Raw genomic sequence first — 9,308 nt, 5'->3', positions numbered from 1 at the left:
TAATAGAGTTTGTTCTGATCGCTGTCTATAAATACATTATAAGCTATCGTACGAGTGTAGTTAAAGAATAATCATAATAAACAATTAAATAATTAAAATAAATAGTTAAGTAGATAATGTGACCTCTATTGTGTTAGTTATGTACGTACTACGAAACCAGTAAAAAGTTTAGTTATTATACACATAATAAAGTTAATATTACTGCTGTATTCAGTATTTGGATGCTTTAGTATTCTGATTATGCGTACCTAACAATAACTAATATTATACAGTTGGCCAAAAAACAGGTGTTACTAATGAATAAATATTTCAACAAACCACAGTTTTTATCTAAAAAAAAAGATAAATAAACTCTGCTCGTATTTCGTTCTGCAAATATTGTGTATAAGGTATATGTATTTTTTTTTGTTTTTGAACCAATAACAATTCTGTCCCCATTCAGCCACGCCTAAGTAGGTTAACACGATAGGCATAATATTATAGTACAAAGTTGTGTTTTTAGTTTCACCATAAAGTGTGCGTTTTTATTATTATTATTATTAAAACACGAATGTATTACATATTAAGACAAAATTGTGTCTACGTTCTTTTTTACAGCTAACGGGGCTACAACCAGGCTCAACTTATTCAGTTGGGGTGTTATCCGTATCAAAATCGTTGTGGTACAGTTCTCCAGCAACAGTTCATGATGTTACAACACTTTTAGATGCATAAATTTGTAATATCACAAAATATATATTGTTAATCTATATCTAACTCTTTCAAAATACGATATTTATTCTATGAACTTATATAACATAAATAATTTATTTATGTATAAAATATATTACGTATTATATAAAACACTATAAACACTATGTAATAATGTGCACTAAGACAGAAAATATAACTGTCAATGGTTTTTCTTCTTTAAATATTAGAAAATCAAACTTTTTTTTTTTGAAAATTAATAATACTATTGTATGTTCTGAAAAATGTACTTTGTTTTATTTTACCTAGTCTGATTTACGGGAAAAAAATCCGTTACCTACAGAACGATTTCAAATTCGTACCAAATAAAACTCAATACCTACAATAGCTCACAATTATTAAATCACAATTGTGAATTTTTTCATTTTTACGGGAAACTTGAAAGAAGTGCAACATATGATTATGAAAAAATATCATAATTAAAAAAAATTGAGGAAAATAGTTAACTGCTCTGATATACAGTAGAAGTCGAATGCAACTTGTCATTGAGTAGACCACTATAATAGATGTGTTAAAATTGAATTCAATGATAAATCGCTGCATACAAACAAAAATTCTGAGTAGAGTCTGTGAGCCTATTATGATATAAATATTATTTATTGCTATTAATTATTGTAATAATTAATTTAAATATGAATTTATTTTAATAAAAGTCAACATTTTTTTGTTGTTTTTTCTCGATTATTTTGAAAACGAATTAGTAATTTTCAAAGTTGACATCTCAAAAGATCCATCTAGATTCAATTTTCCATCAGAAGCCACCCTCAAAGACGAAAATAAATTTGCCGCGGAAGATAGTCAAGTACACATATTTGCATTCCCATATTTACACGCTATGCTGTTTTAGTGAAAAATAGCTAACCAGTCATAAATATTGAGAAAAGTACAATTAAATTTAAATAATTTATAACTTGAAATTAAATTGTCATTGTAAACACTTAGCAGATTTTTTGCAACTAGACTAATTTTGTAAGTCTCCCATTACCCAAAGTATATTACCTATAAAATATTATGTGGCTTCATAAAGTTTTGCAGGTATTATCGATACATCGTTTCATGATATTTGATAAAATAATAATTATGATAAGTAGAAATATAATAATATACAGTATATTTCATATCGCAGTGAATAATAATAGTTCAAAATGATCAGGAATCAATTCGGGTCACAGGTGAAAATCATGCTGTTGGTTGGACCACTATTGCACCTTTAAAAAGGGCAAATTATACAGGTAGGTACCTATTTTGAATTCAATATAAATTTGGTGGCCGCGGCCTCTGGTGGGAGGCAAATCACCAATCATATAGGTATAGGAGGCGTAGGTATAGGTTTGAATACAATGCAAATGATTGACATCGATACACATATACCTAACCGTTATGTTATGGACTGCACTTTGCAGAAACATAAAAACTTCCTAAAGTACATATTTTTTTCACGTTTCTCCTGTCGTATAATATTTATTGTCGTATTGTTATAAAAATAAGCCAATAAATTTATTTTAAGAATTATGATTACAGGATTGGATTATTTTTATGCACTGTTAATATAATTTAACGATGTTCTTTTATACGATTGGGTTCTCAACCATAAAATGAGTTTTAAGACTTGCATACAAATAAACTATAATAATTTGATTTCGATTTTGGCAAATCTGTAGATATAATTATAGTACTAAGAAACAAGAATATTGGTATGTACTTCTTTTCATGATCAATACTAACTACTGTAGTATTATTTATTATTATTTTTGTGTGTGTTTTTGGAATTATAATAATAAGAAACACAAATTATTGTTATGTCTGTTAAATTTATGCAATAATATTTTGGCATTCTTTAAATATATTTATATACCTACCTATAATATTATAATGAACCTTTTTACTGTCAAATCGATAGTTACGAATGTAACTATAGGTTTTAAAAAAATGCATGCTAAAACGTAAATTACCTACTTATATACTTATAACCTTTTAAGTTTTTTATTCAGATGCAACTTACCCACCGATTACAACTTTTTATGTAATTATGCCGAGCAGGGTGTATTTGAAAAAAATTCAGTATTATGTTGTATACAATTAAAACGTTACAACATTTTTGTATTTATCGTTATTTACAATTAAAACTTTATTCAACTTTTGTGTTAATTGTTATTTAGAACTAAAACGTTTTACAAATTTTGAGTTTATCGTTATTTAAAATATTGTTAATACTTATTAAATTTTAAAATAATAACTAATGCAGCTATGTAATAGCCCGGATATACCTAATATAATCAATTCTTAGATTGTTTGCATTAAATAAATGTTTCTACAAAGTACAAACCAATAGACCTTTAAATAAATAGATTTAAAAATATTTCGTTTTGCGTTATTTTGTTGTTCAATGATAGGTATTCTATAAATTACGTTTTGCGTTATTTTTCGTTTAATGATATTCTATAAATTACGTTTTGCGTTATGTTTTGTTGAATGATATATTATATATTTTGTTAATCTTTATGTATTGTTTTGCGGTATTTAATTATTTTTAATGATCACTTTCCGTTATAATTTCGTTTACAAACTTAAATCGTTTGTTTGTCAAATAAAACGTTATAATCATAACGTTGTAACAACGTTTGCAAGCCCTGGTGTCAAGTGAAAGTAGACGCGATATGGCAAGGGTTTCCAATTAATATGTATGTGGAGTTAATTAGCTAGGTAATTAAGAAGTTCAGGAAATTTTCGGAATGCATCAAAATGTGCTGTACATCATGCTTATTCCAAGGAAGTAAAGGAAAAATAAAATGACTATTAATGAAAACCTCAAACATCACCAATATAAAATAGTTAAAAATTACTATTTTCGTCCGTGGGGTATATAAAGTTTTCCACGGTCCACTATTTGGTAACCCCTGCGATGTGTGACCTTTATCCAATATTACCTTATCTATACGGTATTTGAGTGTCATTCAGAATCACCCTTATAAATACATGGACGAAAACAACATTGATGTGAACTCGATAAAAGTGAAGTAGGTATCGTAACCGCGCCTTATAATGGTTCATCATCAATTATACCGTAGGTACGTATTATCAATATGATCTATCAATTACCTTCGGGGTGTTCGTATAGTTCGCAGAAAAGGGGCGTCGATTTCTTTGTTGTATTCAATTTCATGGAGTACGTTTAGATACCGCCAAAATTCTGGCCGGATTACCTACTTACAAAGTAGGTAATTATTATAAAATGAGCTTAACGGGAATCGTCAAACATTAGACCTCACTTAGACCAAAATGTTCGAATTGCACTCTATTTCAAAAAAATATTGTAATGTTTGGATTACACTCGATCCGATCATTATACATGTAGAACTCATAAATATTCATTTTAGATGATAATTTGCATATTTATTCATGTGTGTCACTATCGATTTAAATCAAACGATCAAATAACATAATGATCAACGACGTTATTCCAAGACGTTACCTACTATAGTTCAGAAACAATTGAAAATACAAATTCGTTTTTTCATATTATTATTTTGATTATGTGATTAAGTACCTAATATTTAAATTGCACCTTTCGAGGAAATCAACTCATTTTTTATTGATTGTTAAAATTAACATATTTTTAAATTTCAGCTATGTAATATTGTAATTATTATAATAAAAAAAACATACTTTAGACATTAAATATATATACAAATTATTCTTCTGACCATCAGACTGGTATTTATTTTTTAATAAATGTGTTTATTGTAATGATCGGAACGAGTAGGTATAATTCAAACATTACATTTTTTAGGACCCGAGTGCAATTCAACAAAAACATGTGCAATTCGACCTTACCCTGTTTACAGTTTGGTCGTATAGACAAACAAGGTGTATCGATCGGGGGACCACGGGATACACCTGATTTCCTATAGTGCTGCGCCGTAGGCGGTCTAACAAATACTACGTAATGATAATAGAACGTGTCGTTTGTCTATAGTAATTTAAAATGATTGTACAAAAGTTTAATCTTTTGTTCAGTGGTAGGCATCTTAGATAGTGCTCGAATTGGAAAAATAAATAAGGGGAATCAAAGATTTGAAAAAAAATTATCAATCCTTACAATGATTAAACTCAACCCATATCCCGTGTGTTACACGCGTGTAAACCAAACCCAAGAAAAAGGCACACGTGTGGTATGCGTTGCCTAATAAATCCATATTAACCATAGACACGTTACACATTATACAACAATCATATACTATGTTGACCATAGTCACGTGGTGAATTTTGGAATTTTTCAGAGGCAAATCTAATATTAAGCCCGCCCAATAAAATAACCCCTTTAAAGGAATTTTTCTTTCGTATTTTTAACTGTGCATCTTATTAATTACTACAACATATTAAATTAATTCTAAATTATTTTATCCATTGTGGCCACCCCCGTCCCCCACCCCTTATAAAATTCAGTGGCGGCGTGTTGTCATGAAAAGGTATTTTTTGGTTCTTACCAAATGGTAATGTATACGTTTAAAACGATATCCATTGTGTAGTACAATGTAATAGATCAGTGTATGATTATACTACGTGAAATGTGTTTACCTTACTGGCTTATCCAAATGACAAACACCTGTGTAGTAGAAAATGGTAGGTAATGAGTGTCCTTAATGACTGTTTTTAACTCCAGTTGTCAACAAAATGTTAAAAGTTGAAAATGTATTTTATTTATTATAATAATTAAATAGCTATGTACTAAAATAATAGTTTTACATTATAAATATTTTTTTTATTCTATTTCATAATAAAAGTGTAATCTTTGTAATTTATATTTAACAATAATAATTGTTGTACAATTTCATAATAGTAAAAAACTATTGTTTATAAATGATTAATAATTTACGCAATTATTACAGTAAACAATTAAACCTAAAGACTAGGTATAATTATAATAAAAATCGTCAATATCTTGCTTAAAATTAATTATGCTGTTATAGTTACTAATAAATGTTGGAGTTTTATTTCATGTGTATGTAACAAACCCATCACCTCCGTACAAACATTATGAGATGGATGGATTGTTTAACATAACTTATCATTGTAGAAGTTGAACGAAGATGAAGTTATTACTAAAAAAGCTTATTAATGCCGACTTTTTAAAAATTAATTAATTTTCAAACCAAAAAAATAATGTTTTATCTATCTTATCTTCTAAAAATTATTAAGCTAAACATGAATTGTTTATTTAAAAAAAAAAAAGAAAGTTAATGCATTATTATTTTTAATTATAATAGTTAATAACTATAGCTTTGAAGCTTTGAAAATACTCTTAATATATACTCTTAAATTAAGTAAATATATTTTGTACTATAAAAGTTAATATATCTTGAAAATAAAATATTGGATTTAATAACTCCAATTACGTTTATAACAAGTGATGAGACGAAGTTGAATCGATGTAGGTAATTGTTGCAGCCAATATGTAATTATAAATAATTACCCAAAGTCAACGATATCAGTCACAGAAAATTATTGATTGGATTAGAAAATCAACGAGTCTTGGAATGTAGAACTAGAAATTTAATGACAAATTATTTAATTATTTAATAAGCTTTAATCTTTAAAATTAATAGACTTACATTAAGCCATCCAAACCAATAGATGAAAAAAAATTGACAGAAAAACTGGAATGGTTCTGATTATTTCCGAAAATTCCTTCAAAGGCATCTTTCAATGATCTGTAACAACCAATTGTGTAATTATTATTTTTAAATTTAATTTAACATATGTACCACCAAGTAATAAGAATGATCCATCAAGTATTCTATTTTCCATTTTTTTTTTTTTATAAATAGTTTATTCAAATTCTGACTTGAAATTTTTGAGTACCTATTTTTTAACCCCCGCAAATTCCCTGGCACTAAAGCATTGTTTCCCTTCAACTTAGAATTACTTCACGTGAAAAAAAAAGCATTCCTCACAGCATTACTCTCACTCAAATTTTAGATTCTAAGCAGGGCAACGATTTTAATTGATTTTACAATGATGTCTGTTTTTTTTTGTCTGTGTACACGATAAGTAGTGAAAATAATGCTTCGATATTCAACTTCAGTATTTTGTTCGGTAGGAAAGTGAATCTAGTTAGTGCACTCGGGAGTTTAAAATTTTCAGTAGTTTTCAAAAGAGCCGAGAAAAATTAAGAAAAAAATAAACACGATTGTAAAACCAATAGCTTCCTCGCTCCGCTCAGAATTTAAAAAACAGGAATTTTTAAGCAAAATTGGTTTTTGACCAAATAATTTTACAGTTTCCAATTTTTTAAATTTTTTTCAATAAATATCAATAAAATTTTATTATTTTATTCAAAAATCGTGCAAATTTAATATAAGATTTCTTATATATTGCTACAATAACAGTTAAAAATATCAAAAATAAATATGCACACATTTTTTTATCAGCATTTAAAGTTCGAATTTTGATCAAATTTATCAAATTTAAAATTAAAAAATTATTTTGCTTATTTATTATTATAAATGTATAAAATGTTCAACTATTATAGCTAAGGATTGTAAATTTAAAACAAGGTTCCACGTGAATAGGTAAATAAATCATTTTATTCACAATATTATCATAGGCTGATCATAGTCTTCGCTAAGAATTGTTTTTCGTATGCAATGATATTATATCATTGAATTCAAATTTAACATCACCCATTACAGTGACCCACTTGTAACCTACGTTTTTAACAATTCACTGAAAAAATTGTAGTTTTCATTTGAAAAAAGTTTGTATCGACACTCCTTAAATGGCATACAACATCTAAGTATTTGAAAATACGGTCTTTAAGTATTCTTCCAATTTACTAAAAGCTGAATTTGAATAAATTCGTTATTAAATGATAAAAGGGGAAATAAGTATACGCGTTGTTCACCCCCTGTATATCCTAAAACATAAAGATTGTATAAAGTAAAACAATTTATTACTTACGGATCTGTAATGTAATAATTTATATTGTGTTCTCCGATATGTTTAACTAACTCGTGGAACAATTGCTTGACAAAATCTCCAGTAGATGCTGTTATTTGTTTTTCACTCAGATGTATTGTTGACAAAACCATCCAAGAAATTGTATCAGTATATAGCAGTTGAGCAAAATATTTCGCAACGTTTTCTAATTTTATCTTGTCGAAACTATTGACAATAGCGTATGTGTCAACAAACAATTTCTCAAACTGTTCAATTAGCAATCTGTTTAGCTGACAAAATATCTAAAATGAAAATATTATACTCAAACAATATAGCTAATAGATACTACGTGAAAGGTCAATGATTCTTTACAACGATTGTATCTATATTATTTCATTCTACTCGTATTTCTTTGTGTACTGTATTTAAGTTGTTTAAATTAAAATAATTGTATAAAATTGATTATGAAATTAATGAAATATTGTACACAAATGATTTTAAATATTTTTATAATCAAAGTAATTTCGAATATTAAAATACCAATATCCGAAACCGAAATCGAAATCGGGAAATATATTTTTGGTTTTAAGCCCTGATCATTATAATAATATAATGATAATGCAGGACTTATAACTGATATAGGATACCGATTTTGAATACTGGTTTAAATTGTTAAAAATCGAAACTGAAAACAAAATCGAAAAAAAATCAATACCGGTAATTAAAATTGAATTAGAAATCGAAAAATATAAAAACCAGTATTCAAAACCAAAAACGAGATCAGAAAAAATAAATACCAACAGTGGCGCATCCAGAATTTTTTTTTTTTTTTTTGGGGGGGGGGGGGGTTAATAAAAGTGTAACATATAAAATTATATAAAATTGTATGTTTATATTATAATTAATTATCATACATTAAATATTTTATAAGTGTATAATTATTTTACTACGCTGATTATAAAAAGTTGAAATATGTAAATTATATTTTTTTTTTAAACTATAAATTTATATTCAATTTTCATTTCGATTTTTTAACAAGTTCATCTAGAACATCATTAATATCCACGTTAATATCACGATGAATATTAAGTAAGGCTAAACCATTTAAACGTATTTGTCCAGAAGAATTTCTCAAATAAGTTTTCAAATGACGGAGTGTTGAAAACGATCGTTCTCCCGTGGCAGTAGATACTGGAAGTGTAATGAATATTTGAAGAAGCTTAGATATTATTGGAATATTTACATCTGGACAGGCAATTGTTATGAAAAACGCTATCGAAGGATTCGAAAATGCACTAAGGTTTAAGAATGTAAAAATACATTGGGAATTATAATTTGTAAGATATGGATATCGCAATCGCAGAAGCCGCTAATCGGTTTTAATATTATGTTATCTGTATTCTGTATCATACTGTCATGTAGGTACTCATGTAATTCGGATTTTGCTAATTATAAGTCAGTTTTATACGTGCGTCGTACACTATACGAAAAGTTATCTTGAAAGTTACAAGAATCTAAAAGTTATTATATATTGACGTGTAATGGTGACCGCTGGGTGTCGAGTGCTGTGTCGGTCGATCATTAAATTAATTAAATATTGAACAATTTTCAGTGGGGGG

General features: G+C 27.4%; 2 protein-coding genes across 3 annotated transcripts in view; one reads left to right on the top strand and one right to left on the bottom strand.

The window, feature by feature from the left end:
• Positions 1 to 919, top strand: part of LOC100161338 — a 14,444-nt gene extending 13,525 nt beyond the window's left edge. Inside the window, exon 22 of the mRNA XM_029488858.1 lies at positions 598 to 919. Within this exon, the coding sequence (XP_029344718.1) occupies positions 598 to 714 (117 nt within the window). The 3' untranslated portion in view covers positions 715 to 919. The remainder of the gene's footprint in view (positions 1 to 597) is intronic.
• A 4,614-nt stretch (positions 920 to 5,533) lies between these two features.
• The window catches only part of LOC100571876 (pre-mRNA-splicing factor CWC22 homolog), an 11,043-nt gene continuing 7,268 nt past the window's right edge, over positions 5,534 to 9,308 (bottom strand). The window contains exons 9-11 of one of the 2 annotated variants that reach the window (XM_016805886.2): positions 7,711 to 7,991; positions 6,363 to 6,461; positions 5,534 to 6,295 (exon numbers count right to left, since the gene is read on the bottom strand). In XM_016805886.2, the coding sequence (XP_016661375.2) occupies positions 6,265 to 6,295; positions 6,363 to 6,461; positions 7,711 to 7,991 (411 nt within the window). In that variant the 3' untranslated portion in view covers positions 5,534 to 6,264. The remainder of the gene's footprint in view (positions 6,296 to 6,362; positions 6,462 to 7,710; positions 7,992 to 9,308) is intronic. The other variant, XM_016805887.2, reaches the window with a different exon arrangement.

Source organism: Acyrthosiphon pisum, chromosome X (assembly GCF_005508785.2).
Source record: "Acyrthosiphon pisum isolate AL4f chromosome X, pea_aphid_22Mar2018_4r6ur, whole genome shotgun sequence".
NCBI lineage: Eukaryota > Metazoa > Arthropoda > Insecta > Hemiptera > Aphididae > Acyrthosiphon > Acyrthosiphon pisum.
Note: the sequence above shows the minus strand (reverse complement) of the source record. Positions and strands in the feature narration are given on the sequence as shown.